Genomic DNA, 17,311 nt, shown 5'->3' on the forward strand with positions numbered 1-17,311 from the left:
ACAAACTTAATTTGCTGATGAGAAATAAAAACAAAAAGAAAGAAGGAAAGTTTCCACATGGATTATGGAAGAAAAAAAGCTAACAAGCCCAATTGCAGCTAGAACGACGCGCAATTACAATGGGCGAGAAACAAATCCATGAAGAATGGATACCAAAAATTTTACAACTATCCGTTTGCATTTAACGGTGATGACCAAAACAAACAAAAAATACAATCGTACGTTACATTATCAAAGAAATATTCGTTTTTCCCCTTATAAATACAACGGTTTCTGCACTATAGCTCACTAACTCGCTAACTGATTCGACCGCGTGCGGACTGATATGTTTTTTTTTCTCGTCTTTGCGGACTGATATGTTCAATCCGTTCGACTCCCTGTTTAACAGCGTGCTAACCCTACGACGACTGCTCGTTGAGCGTCCGGTGCGTTAGGGTTGCGGGCGCCGTACCATTGCTACCAACGTTGCTACCGTTCACGTCACTGTGCACCGGCGCCTCGATCGAGGTCTTCTGTGGTTCGTCGTTGTCCGGATTGTCCCAGAACTGGCGAGCACCGGACGCGAACACGTTGTAGAACGTGGCGGTAAACAGATACACGCATGCCGCTATCACGAACACGATGCGCCACTGCGCGATCGTTGGTTTGCCCTCGATGATGTTACCGGCGGCGATCGGTGCGAGCAAACCGGCCAAATTGGCCGAACAGTTGGTGAATGCCATCAGTACGCCCGCGTACCGGGGCGTAATGTCCAGATGGTTGATCTTAAACCCGGCATAGATGCCACCGTTCAAACCGACGCCGATCGTCAGGATGGCGACGGTGAGCGCTCGGCTGCAGCCGGTGTACGACGCGATGATGAGTGCGATCGCTGGACCGTACTGGCCAATGCTGTTGGAGATCTTGCGCGTCCAGGTGTGGTTGAAGCGACCCGACGTCAACATCCAGTCCGCAACCCAACCGACCAGGATCGAGAACAGCCACATCGCCAGATAGGGCAGAGCGGACAGAACACCATTCTGAAACGAAACGGTACGATTTGAACTAAAGCACGTTTCTCCAATGCAGCATGTAGAATACTTACGGTCTTGATGGAGAATCGTAGGACTTGTTTCATGTAGGTGGGCAGCTCCGTCATCAGCGTTTCGTAGCCATAGTTCTGGCCAAGATGCGCAAGCAGGATCGCGTAGAACGGTAGCGACTTTGCGATGTTCATCCACGGTATCGGCGGAATGTGCACGGACGCATTGCCCCACAGCGACTGCTGGATGTACTTCTTCTCATCCTCCCGAATGCTAGGATGCGACACCGGGTCCTCGTGGCAGGTGAACAGGAATGCGATCGACCATACCGTGCCGATGATACCGAACACGTAGAATATAGATGGCCAGCCACCGTCAAACCCGTGGTCGGCCAGCAGCCCGGACAGTGGCATCGATATGACCGTACCGAACTGTGCCCCGGAGTACACTATCGAACCAACGCGTGACCGCTCGTTCGGTGGAATCCATTTCGCCAGCATGGCGTGCGTGCACGGCACAATGGGACCTTCGCCCAGCCCCTGGATGAAGCGTACGGCAATCAGCCAGCCGGCACCACCCTGTCGGGCGGCTACCGGCACCACGAACGCAAACACCGAGTTGATCAGCATACCCCAGCCGAGGAAACGCATCGCACCGTAACGCTTGGCCAGTAGACCGAACGGGATCTGCGTGATGACGTAGCCGTAGAAGAAGGACGATAAAATGTAGCCCTGCATGCTGGTGCTCCAGATAAACTCGCCATCCTTATCGTCATCCTTGTTATCTTCACCATAGTCCGTATCGGGACATTCGTCGTCGAACACCTCGGCATCCTTCTCGATAGCGGTCTGGTTTACCATCGCGACAATCGCGACGGACATGTTCGTTCGCATGACGTACGCATTCGCCATGCCAAGGAACAGCATGAAAACGATGTAATGTCGTGTACCGAACCGTTCTGTAAAATGGAAATGGAGTTATCAATTTGATTAGTGAAGGAATTTAACGGTTAACTCATGGATGAAGATTATCAAAAACATTAGCGGCATGGAGTTCTGCAAACGCCTGAAGATATGCAATCAATGCATTATAATCACTGTTTTAGTCTACAAGTTATGAGATTATTTTGTGCCTATCTTTCCCAGTATAATAAGTAACTACAGGCACGTTACAACCACCATGCAGGGATCCATACAATGAAGTAATTTGCCTAAGAGCCTGAAGGTATGCAATCAGTATTAAAAAAATTTCGTTATTGATCTACAATTTATGGGACATTATGAAGATGGTCCCATCCTATTGAGTGATCATTCCAACCACTAGTAATCATACAAGAAATTGAAATGTATCAAGAGATTCAAAATCAAAGAGATTCAGACAACAATGCACCCAACTTGTTTGAGCGCCTGAAGATATGCAATCTTTGTTTCAAGATGTATTAGTAGGTCTACACTTTATGGGTCATTGTGATGTAAATTTGTCCCAAGTGGTGAAGTGAATAAGTGATCCCATGATAGTAAAAATTTTGTATGATCAAACGATGAAGATATTTTAATTTACAAAAGGTATCGAATTTTGGACATCAGTGCCTTCAATTTGTCTGAGCGCCTAAATACATACATCATAATTATTTATGTATTAATTTGGAACTAGGACTAGGAATTCTTGATGACCACTATCGACCAGCACACCACATAGTGAAATAATTTTAAAGATTTACATACAAAAATATCCCAATTTGGCAATCCAAAACACTCTTCGTGATACGAAAAAATCACTGTGAAATTCAACACTCTCCCTCTCCAACGCTCCCTGTCAAAACAACCAAACCGCCAAAGAACCCATTACGATCTGGCTCGCCTCATAAGTGACACCCATTTGTCAAAGCTGGTAATTGCAGCAGCGCAGCGGCGTTTGATTTGCTTTTGGCAAGGGCCACCCAATTCCCAAACTCAACCCGAACGTATCGCGGCACGAGTCAAAAGCGGAATGAAAAACCTGCACCGAAAACAACAGCGGCGTCCATCATCAGCAGGCATCGCCGATCGTGGGAAGAATGGTCGCAGCTTCGGTTTCGGGTGCGATGCATCGCCGTAATGTTGGTAACGCTATATTTTGCGCTTCAGTCAACAGTGCGCACGTGCCGGCCATCAACCAACACGATGGACAAAATTGCAACATTGCATGTGTGTTTGCCCGAGACCGGACCGGGGGGGGGGGGGGGGGGGGGGGGGGGGGGGGGGGAAACGAAACAAAGCGAGATTTATTTATGGAACCGACATTAGTTCACCATATGTCTTCGTGCAACCGCACCCCGGGGTATTACTTTGCATGATTTGAGTATGGACAAACAGATAAACGCTTCGCTAGATCTGCCAGAATCCTGAAGCGATGTGTGCAGCATTGCAAGATATGCAACACTCTAGCGCGGAGGTCAACGGATTCGCCTTTATCAACCCACAACCTGACAAAGAATTACGATGCACCACCCGCGCAAAAGCATATCCGGTGTTGTTTGAGCAGATGACGAACAAATACACGGTGCGCAGCTCATCTGCTGGTCACCAATCTTGTCCCCAAATGCAATCGTCCCAGGCAAACACACCTTCCATTATATCTCTTCAGATGTGATCATCATCAGCATCCCGTAGCAACACACAAGTGGAGCAGCAATTGGTGAAAATTTAATTCAATTGAACGATCGAGCTTGATCAAGATATCCTACGACCTACTTCAAGGGGTAGTTGGATACTACACACGCGAAAGCGCGTGACAGAAACCCCTGGGACGGCCACTTAAATCACCGCGCTCACACTCACTCCATTCTAATCCTTTAGCTGGAACTGCAACGTCTCGCCCGCACGTGTTTGGGGCTCGCGCTAGGTCCGATATCAAGATTACAAAACACGTCGTCCACTGGCGCGGCGATCCCCCCGCTCTTATCACGGGTGCGCGATGGGTCTGATTGAGCGTGACTGGCTAACTAACCTCACCCATCATGGGCTGCATGGGCGGCGACACACATCGCATCGGAATTGACCTATATGGTGAAAATATCGCTCCAAACATTCGTTATCGAGCTGGATCCCCGCTTGATCCCACCCAATCAATCAGCGCGCTAACGATGATGTACCGTGGGCATGGAGTCGCAATCATTACGGAGTCGTCTTCCTGCTTCTAATCTAATCGTATCAAGGCACGCCACCGCACAGCGTTTAATGGACATACCTTCCCATTATCTTCCCAGCGCAGAGGAGCGAAGCGTTAGGCGCCCTTTTATTGATTAATTGTATGATTGATCCTCACAACCCGGGCAGGCTTCGGCGAAGAGGACGCGCGTAGAGGACGTTCCCTTTCACAGGTTTACCAGCGCTGCTCGAACAATAAATCATGCAGATTAGATTTTCGACCGGATAGACAAACAATCGGCATGTGTGCCAACACGTTGCCACGACGAAAAAAAAACAAACAAACACACCCGTCTAAAAGGGTGGTGGTGTTAGAGGTGTATTAGAGCAACAACACGTACTTCGTACCGGGAGCCCACTTGTTTACACAAAAAACCGGTCCCGTGCCGAGAAGCGTCTTAAATCTTAAATTCCACCGCTACTACCTTTAATACTAGCGACCCGATCGAGGGTCAATGCAACCTGCTTGGATGCGATTGGTGCACTTGGCCCCCCTAAGTGTAATGATCACTAATTTCATTTAACGCCGCGACACCTACACCGTGTCCAAACTGGGTAATGGAACGCTTGTTCTTACTTGCCGGTAAGATGCCCTCGTCCGTCGCCATGTCTGCCTGCTCCCACACTAGCACATGGCCCGATCGTTCACGATTTTCTGCCATCTTTCTTTACAGCACGCCTGGATGTCACACACAAACCGCGCGCCTTCGAAACTTTCGGTCACTGGACGGAGGTTGTTGTTTTGTTTTTTCGGAGTATCCTGCGTCTCCTGGCTGCCCCTGATGCTAAATGTCGTTTTAAGCTATCCGTTTTCTGCACTATATCACCACAAAACACATAATGGCACACTGAGCGCTATCGAGTGGCCTTGGATGGCTGGATTTCGTTCGGTCAAGTGGAGCCACACTTGGTCACGCGAGGTCTTCGCTCGAGATTCTTTACGCCTGATAGCGCTGGATCTGCGGCAAATACCGGGATGGGTGCTCCGTACGGTCCGATCCTGTACGGTGCATCGCCGGCCTGCAGGTCACGACGAACGGCACACTCGACGGCGACTCCTCCCGCCGCTTGTTTACACCGGGCGTGCACGTGAAGAACCGATGGGTGTAATGGGTGACGCACAACAACAGCTGATTTATGTTCATTGATTTGTTGGATGGGATTGCCTGCCGTCCCGTGATCACGTGTAGCACGGTCCGCCCCGTGAAACCCGGGCGGTCTCTCCCCCAGTTGCGCGAATGTCAGACGCGGTCAGATGCTGTGGGCTAAGGCCTCTGTGTATCGCAGCGATCGTAGCGAACCGTAGTACCCGAACCACCCGATCAGCTCGTTCACTTCCGACGTACTGGGCACGGTACGGTGCGCGAACCGGTGGTTTTGTTTCAGACCGTTTCAGCGACAAAAACCCGACCAACCCGAACGCGGGGAACGATGATTGGGGTATGTAAATACACACAATGCGCGGTGTTCGTGATGGTTCTTGAGCCGGATCGACCACCCGTCTCAGTCGACTCCGGGGATGGGGGAATGGGGGGATGAGATTCCGTCCTCTTATCAACCAAACCTCGTGTGTGTGTGCAAATGCAAATGCCCCCCCTTCTTTCTCCCAAGGCACGCGGAAACTTCACGGAGCAAGCAAAACTTTTCAGCAAGGTGCACAACCGTCACTGCACTGTGAATGTGCGCCGAGCTTCATTACAAAGCTGATTGACTCGACTCACTCGATCTCTATTGACACGCACACCGACAGGCTGCGTTGCGTCTTCTTCACGCGCCGGAATCACTAATCCCTTGTACGGTGCGGTACGCGCCTTTCTAACGCGTTCGTCGCTGATAACGCGTGTCCGCACACACCTCTATCACACCGCACTTACAAATACGCACTCACTCGAACTCACGGAAGTGGTAACTCGCGGCACCACGGCGCGTATTACTATTTTAACACCCTTCAAAACACACGCACACACACACGTAGTGGTACAAAATGGTACGACGAAAAAAAAAATGCCAAAACTAGGGGAGGTTCTGCTTAGAAGCAGGCGAACACGAAACGTGTGCTCACTGAACCGCTGTGTCGGTTGCCGTGGTGATCATCATCGGCTTGCAAGACGCAACACGCGTGCCTACTACACCGCCTTCCACGATATAAAGGAATGTGTGTTTCGGTTATGTTTTAGCTGCATACACCGCATACATTTTTCGGGCGTTTGGATGTGAATGGCATGGCATGTGTGAAACTGCAACGCCGTCACCGGCTTGGACGCAGGATGACCTAGTTCTCCAAACCCACCCCAGGCCCGACCATTGATGACCCTCGCAATGTATACGTGACAGTGCAGTCGGTTCTTAACAAACACACGGGCACGGGGTGTTGCACTACGCTTGGCGTGATACAGAGACACAACCGAAACACAGCCAAACAATGTCCAAAAAGTGTTAAACAGCGTCGCTATCTCACCATCGAAAAAGTCAAAACACCATCCGATCTGTATCCGAGTTCCGCCGGTCGGTGTTTTGTGGGTAAAAATAGTCCACTACCATTCGTAATCCACGAGACAATCGTTGAGGTGTACCGTCGCCAGAAGTAGTGGGCAGACGGGCATAGTCCCACCTTGACGTGGCTTGATATCACTGAACGTCACCAGCATCACAAACAATTTCTCCAACAGATCCGGTTCGCTTGGTGTGTGTGTGTGTTTTTATCTTTGATTCTACTTTAAGTACAACCGGAAGGATGAACCTTCAATAGCATTAGTCTTCATCATTTCGTAATGGTGTGCTCTCCGGTGGGCTAATAGCACCGCGCACGGCTGCATCAGGTTTCGCTCACGCAAAAAAACCCACCCACCCTCGCACAAGGGCATGATCATTTGCTGTTTGCTGATCCACTCGTTTGGACAGCGGAGCAGGTCGTGGCCCTCAAGTGGCGCCTACGCCACTAGCTATCGTGCTTGGAATATGGCACCGGTTTGTACTACATTCTGGTGCGATCGGGAGACCGTTTCGTGAAGCCGGCCCACGTTCAAGAATTCAGAAGACACCGGACACTCCAATGCCCCCCGTTTTGGACGCGTTGACTAGCGTTCATTAGACGAAAGCCTGCCACCTGCGTCCACCGTGATCACGGCAACAGGGCATGGGATTCAGCATTGGGGCACAGTGGACTGTGTTTGTCAAACTGTTCAGACCAACGCTGATAGTGGCGACAATGGTGAATCAGCCCATCATTATCATCACCACCACACTAAGGCGTCACCTTCAATCGATCATTAACGGATAGCAGATCTGTACACTGGGTGTGTGCTCCCCGGGCACAAAAACATTGGATGATAACAGTTGACAAACATCAACACCTTCATCACCCACTAGTATAGTTGTGTACATACAACAGATTCCCTTCCAGAGATTCGAACTCTTTTATAACCTTCTGCAGGGCGCGCCACCAGATAGCAGATAGCGAGAGCACTTTTGAAATAGTCTAAATTTGTTTCCAACAAAACACAAGGTGGCAACTCGTCATCAACATAGCAATAAAACCTTAGCAATTAGAGGGCCAAGTCAGCCTAATTGTTGAAGACACCCATAAAGCGGATAAAAACATCCGGTCCTTGAGGTTATTCGGGTAAGAACTGTAAAGCAAAACAGATCCAAATGAATTCGTCTGGATGGAAATTTAATGTTACGATTTGCATGTTCTTGACGATATTTTGCACACTTCTGACAGCATATTAACTTCTGATTAGTTTTCAAGAGTTAGTGTACGTCATAGCCACAGTAGTACGTCATTAGACATTTTAATATTTTTTCAATGATTTAATGCATTTTAACAAAACTTTTATTAACATATTCAAGCAAAAAACTGGTTTTTTACTTGACTACACTGAATCGTTAGGCTAAATCGTCAATACCTTCGTCATTCTTGCTTGATTTATGTAAATGATTTAGATTTTCTTTAAACGCCATATATTTTTAAATGTATGTAAAACACACAAAAAGACGTCAAACACATGTTTAATTGCAGGTCTTGCAATGATAGTGTATAAAAGGGAGATTGTACGTTAGAATATTAGATCTACACGCTGCTTCACATTACACAAATCCACCATTTTAACCGTTTTCCAAATGTTTCATTCGATTTTCACCAAACGAAATGTTTCAATTTGAATTTAAAACATTTCACATTTCAGCGAAATGAATCACTTGAAATATTTCGTGTCAACAATATTTCAAGGTGTTTCATCAATTGAAATTGAAACGTTTCAACCTGTAGATAAACGAATCGGCACAGCATGCTTCCTATCTCTTTGCCATTATTATTTACAGCGTTGCTGCATTTAATTGATCGCTTTTTTTGTCTCCTCGTCTTTATCTTTTGCGTTTCTAATGAGGAAATCATCAAATCTAATTCTCTCTCCCACGATGCCCAATTGTTTGGCCCTCTATCTTGAATTGCCACATTAACATTGTTACCGCCATGAAGCGATAATTGAACAATTGGCATACGCACGGTACAGGAAATGAACGATTTGTCGCCCACGGTTGACGGCGTATTGCGTGTAGATTTATTGGTGGTCAACACCGACCAAATAAAAAAAAGTACAAACTCTAGGAGTAGCAAGATATGTGACGGTGGAATGCGCCTGAATTGCAAGCGGACCACATTTCGCACCGCAATGTATGCTAATCAGGGGGTGAAGACCTCAGGAATGGACCGTCTCGGCGCTGGGTAGATAAAAGCTAGCCGAGCAACACTGCCAGATAACGAAGATGAGTAACACAAACCATTGGCGTGTTTGCATGCCATCAGGTTTTCTTTTTTTTTGTCAACTTCCGACGGATGTGGTAATAGCTCTGTTTTTGGGTTTCGCTTTCGTCCCCACCTTGCCAACAACATTACGTTTTGAGTTAGTCATCGTGTCTTGAGGATCCCTTGCCTAATGATACACCTTGCAATGCAAAACACACATCTAATAAGTGTTAATTATCAACAGAATTTCAGCGCTCCATGCGATGGAACAGTGTTGTGATGATGCAATACACCGAAACTGACGCCAATTACGAACACATTCCAGTGCATTCGACATGAAAAAAACTGGCGATCAAAACAGAACCTGAAATGAGGTACAATTTTGGCGGTGTTTTTACTCCTACCATATTATCGTGTGCAATCTTCTCTCCTGAACCGAGTATAATTTTATTCTCGTTTTATTGTTGATGTGCGACGTTAACAGGCCCATCAACTTATCAACAACAAGGTAGTTTTTGACTCCCGCCAATTACGTTCAACTCGGACGAGTCTTTTATGACTCCAAATTCTATAAATATTTCGCATTTATCACCGTCTGTTAGCCGTTTGAAGAGCAACCTAATAAGAAAGTTTCCTATAAATGTCACACTAAAGGGTGACCGGTCGTAAATGCATGTTAATTTCAAACTACAATACACACCGGTTCTAGCGTTCCAGAACTGTTCATCGGTTACCGGAAGAATTCCTAGCCTGTAAGAGAAACTGTCACAACTCGTGCGCAAATATTCTCCTCCTCACATTTTTCTCCAGACAGCCTCCCCCCCCTAGTGGGATGTCGTGCATTGCATTACCGATGAGCTACAAGCGCACGTCATGCTGCGGTACACGTTTCGCACATTCCACGCATCCGAGACCGGCGTCCGTGAACCACGTGACGTACCCCCGGGGCCGGTGTGACCATGTGTGGTGGCGCGTTACTATCGCATACGCTTCAGTGCGCATCCGACCTTACAGAGGGGCGAACTAACCTGCGCTACCTGCCACACAGGATCTAGAGCGAGCTCTTCCGCTATCCGCTTACACTCAAGCGCATCCCGCGTGCTGGTGTAGGGCAAATCTAAAAACCTCCTCCCCGGAAGCGACCCTTTCGTCGAAAGCTTACCGAGCGGACAGGTACATGGGGTTAGAGATCCGTATCATTATGCTGGAATCGCATGTCCTCTCCTTAAAAAGTATGCAAAACAGCAGCTTGCAACACCGATTTGCGGGCAAAACAAACACACTAAAGGCCAGCGAACTGAGCGCACCTGCCTTGCCACAGCAAAAAAAAAATACCCGCCGCGCAAGGTGCCGCGTTTGCTGTTGAGTTGCGCTCAATGTCACGGTCAGGTGTTGCTGTTGCACACCAGACGGTGCTGGCGCCAGAACCACGGTCGAACCCCGATGTTATGATGCACGGCAGCAGAGTGAGGTTAGGTTTCTACCGTTAGTGACACCACCGATAGAGCAAGCTGTCAAGATGTGATACTAAGCGCGGTTTATACTTACGGTTCGGTTTCTCCTGTTCGGCGTTAGCCAGATACTCCTTGCTGACCGTCATGATTGGTTTCTGTGTTCACGATCACTTTTCGCCCTTTGGTTTAAGCCTAGCTTTCTGCCTAGCCTTGCAGCAGATTTGTAAGATGATGTATGGACGATGTTGTTGTGTGGATAATGCTAATACTGTTGTTGTTCTTAGTAGCCTCGTTCTTTTGTCTATCCGTCTATTCGTTCGCGTACTATGTACGTTCCGTAATGGATGGTTGGTTGTAAAGTACGAACTATACTAAACAGCACGTTGTTATAATGCGATCTCAGTGTAGCACGTTGCTGTTGTTTAGGCGACCATTTCTATTAAAAGAGGAAGAAAAAAAAAAATAAGAATTAAAATAAATAAATGAGTAAGAGCACTTAACTCACCAAAGGAAAACACATTAAAATGCTAATAATACTGATAATGAAACAACGCCATGCTATAGCCCCTATTTAGTAAGCAAAAATTAACACCTCTAATTAATATAAACAAACAACGTCTTCTAAGGAACGCTCGTAACCTCAACGAAAAACAAAACTAGATATCAACACAGCTAATCCAACGGTAGTAGTAGCATCACGTTCACTGAAGCTTCTCTGTTTGGTGTTCAATAATAAGAGTTATTGTGGCACTCCTGCTGACACTTTGGACCTTATTCCAGAACCTCCGCCGCCACCGGTGTGTTAATGCGGTGTGCTTTTTTGTTTGTCTGGCGATCACCGATTCGCGTCACCGTCTTGTTTGGCAAAACGTGAGAATCATCCGATTGTTTGAGATTATTTTTTCTAACCTCCCCTTTTAGCCTCCCTGTGTTCTTCTGGGCGTTTGGTACACCGGATCACGTGATCAAACCTTTTCAAACGAATTATTACTCTCTTTCCCAACTTTGCGAAACTTTCCATGCGATTGAGTAACGAGAGTTTTGCACACGTTCATTAATTATGTTTCGGGCACGGTAGACAACATCCCAAGACCCAAAAACGACACCTCGCTCTCGAGCAGGTTCCACACGTTGCATAACAGCCCAAAACGGCAACCCGCTGGAGCAAGGGGAACTTTTTCGGTAAGCGGCGAACTTTCGTTGGCGTGTATCGAGGGTCGCAAAATGTCAGCTATCGGAACGGGAGGGTCTCCAACACCACCCGTCAATTATCACACTTTCACCAGATCTGGCGCATTTTTTGTTTGTTTTTGCACGCATCCTACCTCTAGTGCAACTTTCTGCAACTTCACGAGCGGTATGTTTTGGGGCAATTGTCGAACACGGTACACACGCAACTATTGTCGGTCCGGTATCACCCTATCACACATCGGACAATTGTGTTTACATGCGCTGGAACCTGGCACACGTTGAATCTACTGCACCGTTTAGCACAACCGTGCGAACCGATAGCCATTGCACAATTGCGCACACGTTCCGCGTGGAACAGAAATAACGGCTCCGTGTTACACGGGGGCTCACCTATGAAGCGCCAACACACACACACACGTATCTCGCACGCACACACAATAGCATCACCCTTGCCACACCGCCTGCACTCTACCAGACCCACCGAAGGCACACAACACACTGGTCGCAAAAACGCATCGCAGGGTTGTTTTGCCTCCGGAAAGGCATTAATGAAAATTGAGAATAATATTCCACACCTGCCGTTCATGCCCATGGCACGTGAAAGTCAAACACAAAGAAGAGAAGAGAAGTGTGTGTTCAAAAATTCAACCACCTTTCGAAAATTTGCGACACGAAAAAAAGGGACCGAAACAGGTAAGTAATGGTTGGATTGCCTTCTCGGAACTCTGCAGGACGTGCGTGGACATGCACGGCAGGATACGGCCAAAAAGGGACCACTGGAACAAGGTTTGATAAGACATTCCTCAGACATTCCTTGGCCAATCAATTCTTGAGAACTCAATCACCGTAAACACACCGTACGTAAACAAGCGCCTGACCAAAACATAAAATTTCCATCGAAGTAGGCTAGACACGTCTTTATGTAAACGTCACGTAAGCGAGACGTACTAGATACCGCCTCACCATTAGGAGTTCAAAGTCATGGCCATCTCCTCCTTTGCTGTTTCTTCAATTCCTTTGATCGCGTTCACTTTCATCCTTCCGGCTTCTTTGGAAGTTCCCTTTCGGAGTTCAAGTTCTCGCCGATCAAAACAAAACGCGTCAACAAGAAAAGGTCAGCCACATTGACGACCAAGATCACCGGGCTAGACATGCGTGCTCCACATACTGGCCCCGGAGAGTTATCACTTTCGATTTTCCTACTTCCCCCAAAACCGAGATCCATCTGATTCCAACTGTACTGACCGCGCAGTTCAACGTGCTCTGCCATGGTTGCCACCAAACCCCTTGCCGGCCTTGTAAAACGCGCGCAGCTCAAGTCAACTGATTAAACATTTATGGCACATGGACGACAGAAGAAGCGCCTCCAAGCATACATAATATGTCTTCGTGAAGTGCAACGAAAGTGCTACTTCTTTTGTTTGACTCATTCTGCGCGATCCTTTTGGCGTGCATATGTAACGGTCTTCCCGTATCGCCACGTTCGAGAATTGAGCCCGCGTTGGAACACGCGTCCGACCGACCCGCTTATCAACAATCAGTCAATGTACCGCGGACGTGTGGAATTTGTGCGAAGTTATTATTCCGGTACTTCACCACCTTTGGTTAAATGGGCTATCATCGGTGGAGCGCTGTTGGAGCGGTCACATAATTCTCACTCGACGGTAAATCCCGCATACCGACGAGCGGAACTTGACCACACAGCTCAGGAAAGTGGCGATAGCAGTAGCTGCAGGTGAGCTGCTTATCCTCCGTTCTGCTGTTTGAAGTACCTTTCGCCGTTGGTTCCGCATCGGAGTGGCTACCAGTTAAAGGGACCCAATGAACTACGGCAAAGGTGAGTTAAAGTTCACAGACATGCAATTAAGCACAGAAAGGGGAATGACTCCATGTCCAAACTCCATGATAAACCGTATTCTCTAGAACACCTCAAATATCTCAAGCTAATCTGTTATTCTATCGATTTACTCGACCCCTCGCACACGATGTTTTGCAATCATTTTGCGATGACTATCACTTTCGTACATCTGCGCCATTTTGATGAGAGTTGTTTTCATGATGGCGTTATTATTTCGCTCCAAGTGCCGTCTCGTGCCGTCTCGGCTGATAGTATACAGCAACAAAACCTTGACGAAACACAATCGGTACCGCTTCTTTATAACTCCCATGCCACGGACCGAAAGCAAAGGAATCCGTGTGTTCGTCCGATCTCTAGTTCACCTTACGCGATTCACATTCATCAATGTCGGGGGTTTTGGGTGGGATATTCAAATCTAGCTGTACGGCAGGGTGGTTCCATTGTACGGTGCCGGTAATGCCGGTAGCGTTATCTGTGACTTCCCATTGCACGGACAATCGTGGGTGTTTTTTTTTCTCTCCCCCTCCAGGCGCATCATCGCATCATCAGTCAACTTCCGCCGGAGCAAACAATATGTGAAGCTAATAACAGTTACGGAGATGGTTGTTTGCAGCTGTTTGATTAATGTGTATGCCCGGAGATGCTTTCGATTCGATTCCGAATCGATTATGGCGCACCACCGTGAATAGAATGTGAAGGGTGAGAACGCCATAAACATGCAGGGATTTTCCAAGCAGTTGCAAGGTTGAAATATCTCACCCGGTTGCTTGGACATCTCACGCTGGTGAGCGAACATTTATCGTGACTTTGAAATGGATGTGATGACAGCAAGCGGGGAAAACAATCACAGTCCAATGTCCAACACAAACCACCGGTTGAGGATTCCTCTCCCCCATCCAATTTCCCAACACCGGTCACAACGCAAGGGCGTGAAAATATTCACGCACGAACAATTTTCCCCGCACGCTACACTTGTTGTAACACTCAAACCAAAAGAAAACACCACACACAGCACGGCAGATGAAGATCACTCGCGCACGATGACCTCTCGGATCATCCGCGCCGAGAGTCCGATGAATGAAAATTATGTGAATGTTTTTTTTCCTCTCTTTCATTTTGCTTTTATAACCTTCACTTCGTCACAACCATTCGGTGGCCGTTGAAGGTACTGTACGGCTGTATCATTTTTGCCGATCATTCCCCAAGAATTCGCCGAACTGTAGTACAAATATTTACGCCCTAAATGAAAGTCCTGTCAAGACGTCGGACTTCTTGTTGCGCGATGTAAGATCGTACGATCTTGCACACAAATAAGACCCAATGGTGGTGGGGTAGTCGCTCATACGACAAATAAAAAAAAACCAACCCCTGTTTCAGCAGTACACGTGCGATGACTTCCAAGCACCTCTTGGAACTCTCCAGTGTACGCGTGATATTTGGCAGCATGATTATTACAACCACTTGTCGCTTTCTCTTTATCACGATCACTCGCTGAGTGGCCGAAACCGAACCAATACATTTCGGCACATTTTGTCAAGCAGTGTACCGCACTGCTCTGTGTTTAAATTCTTCAATAAATTCTAGCGCATTGTGGAGTCTACCGAACGAGCCTAGTACACAAGCGTTGTTGTAGCGTAGCGTCTAAAACCCACTTGTACCAACAAACAACGTAGGTACGTCCAACACAAAACCTTACCAAAAATAGCTAATAGGTTCCAAATTACTGCCAAACAGGTGGGGCTTGTTGATGAGTTCTCCCATTTCTAGGTCAATTGGAGCTTTACGAACTGGCCATTTGGGTGGGGGGAGGCTATGGTTTGATGGATTCGTTACGATTCACCAATTATCAATGCAGTTTACGAGTACGGTGAACTCGGTATTCCGTGTTAAATTCGTACCATTCGTGATGTGTTTAAAACATATTAGCAACACCTCCACTAGTAAGCGAGTCACAGAGTTCCTATCGTACCCCCCACTAGCCACTGGATGGAGTGATAATTTTCCTCGATAGCTTGGACATGATTAAACTGATCACTAATCTCGCACTTCACAAGTTCACGACACGCACGAACACAGCTAAAACGGAACACAAATGAGGACATCACGGGAGGACTTCATTATGAACTGAACGGACACACAGAGATGTGAGGGGGACTTTTGCATGGTACGAATTTTACTTACACAAACTTTGGTTGCTGCCAACACTGATTGCTGCTCGCAATTACTGAGTGGTCAAAAGCCGATACCAAGCGAGACAGCCGGGATTGAATGCTCGAACCAGCCAAGGTGTTGTTGGGTGGGGAATGGAGTTCCGATTCGGTCGGATGTTGTTGCTTCGCTACACTTAACCCCTCGGTTGGTGGCTGCTGCTGAGCAAATACGTGCTGTCAAACTTGACAACCGGCACCGTTGCTGTCGGTGTGTAGTGCCATCGTACTAGTAGCGTGGGAGAGATGGGCCATCGCTTTCCTTCTGAATCTGTGTCTGTGTGATGATGATGATGGTGATGATGTTTGTTTCTTGCCGCACTTTTCCGGCTCGGAAGTCGGAAAAACAACAAAAAAAAACAAACGTCAGACAAACAGAAACAAAAACCGTTGATCGATAATGATCGTCTCCGCTGTTGGATGATGATCTTCTCGCTCTCTCGCTGCGGGATTGAGGATCCGCGCGCAGGTTTTGCTGCGACGATGCTTTGTTGGCGCACACGCTTGAACTCACTCGACCGTACTAGCGGCCGTTGATTATTTATATAAAATCTAGCGCCTACCAACACCACGAATGTGTGTTGTTTTTTTGTTGTTGTCTCTACTACGCTACGAGGGCAAAACAATCCCTACAGCGATCTCGCGACCGGCACGAACGGCGGTGTGCGTAGTACACGCACTCCACCACCATCACTGTACCGGGCCGCCGTACGTTCCGATCGGGTGTCAATCGTGCGCTATATTATCAGCTGTGTTCGGGATTTTCGGAGGAGACAATCGGACCCCGCATGCACACACATCGCGACCGGACTGCACCCGAGCTTGCGGATGATGCGTCGTCGGAAAGGGAAAGCGTGTATGAGTGTTGAAGGCATAAAAAGTGCGGAAAGTAGGGAGCGAAGGATGTGCGATGATAAGAACATGACGCGCGCACGATTTTCAGCGCTCTTCCGCTACTCTTCAGCCAGGTCCAGGGTGGCTTTTTTTTCCTGCCGAGCCTCTTCAAAATCATTTGAACATCCTTCTACTCATTAGACGCTGTAATTGCGTGATAAGCGGTTCTTCGCGTATCTCATCCACTGCGATCAAGTGCTGTACGATCTCCCTAGAGTTGGAGTTAGTGGAACAGTAATCGTAAATAGCTTCGCTTTACCAACAAATTTCATTGCAATTCACGTTATCTCTTACCCAGAACATCCGCGCCATCAGTACGAATGTTTCATTCAAGCACTGCTTCATTGATTTTACCGATCCGTCTTCAAAATCCCGACCATATCGATCCGTTTTCGCACGGGTCCTCATCGAAACCACTTTGATGTGTACGGCAGTCCTTCCGCGCCCACTTCGGGCAACTTGTGCACACACTGAGCTAATATGCCGCTCGGACATCACAGAGCAACCAGCGGTATCGATAGGACGCGGCAACCCCTTGTGTGTGCCCCTTGAGCGTGATTATTTGCTGCAAACAGCAGATCTTAACAAACAAGCTCTGTTTTTTTGTTTTGCGACATGATGTTTAATGAGACATCACAGTAGGCGGGAAGGTGAGGACATAAACAATAAAACAGTGGAGAAATGTTACGAAAACACAGCCATCGGAACCTGCCCCGGGAGTTTGCAAACGCAATCGATTAAACATGACAA

General features: G+C 47.6%; 1 protein-coding gene across 2 annotated transcripts; it reads right to left on the reverse strand.

The window, feature by feature from the left end:
- Positions 1-223: 223 nt before the first annotated feature.
- On the reverse strand, positions 224-16,411 carry LOC128310577 (putative inorganic phosphate cotransporter). 2 transcript variants are annotated; one of them, XM_053047252.1, is made up of 4 exons: positions 15,642-16,411; positions 10,506-10,847; positions 1,085-1,980; positions 224-1,019 (listed from the first exon to the last, which is right to left on the reverse strand). In XM_053047252.1, the coding sequence occupies exons 2-4, from the start codon at positions 10,555-10,557 to the stop codon at positions 399-401; spliced, it is 1,569 nt and encodes a 522-aa protein (XP_052903212.1). In that variant the 5' UTR covers positions 10,558-10,847; positions 15,642-16,411; the 3' UTR covers positions 224-398. The 2 variants fall into 2 exon arrangements, with proteins under 2 accessions (XP_052903212.1, XP_052903211.1); XM_053047251.1 differs by lacking the exons at positions 10,506-10,847; positions 15,642-16,411 and adding an exon at positions 4,788-5,507.
- Positions 16,412-17,311: the final 900 nt, after the last annotated feature.

The sequence above is a fragment of the Anopheles moucheti genome, chromosome 2 (assembly GCF_943734755.1).
Source record: "Anopheles moucheti chromosome 2, idAnoMoucSN_F20_07, whole genome shotgun sequence".
Classification (NCBI taxonomy): Eukaryota; Metazoa; Arthropoda; class Insecta; order Diptera; family Culicidae; genus Anopheles; species Anopheles moucheti.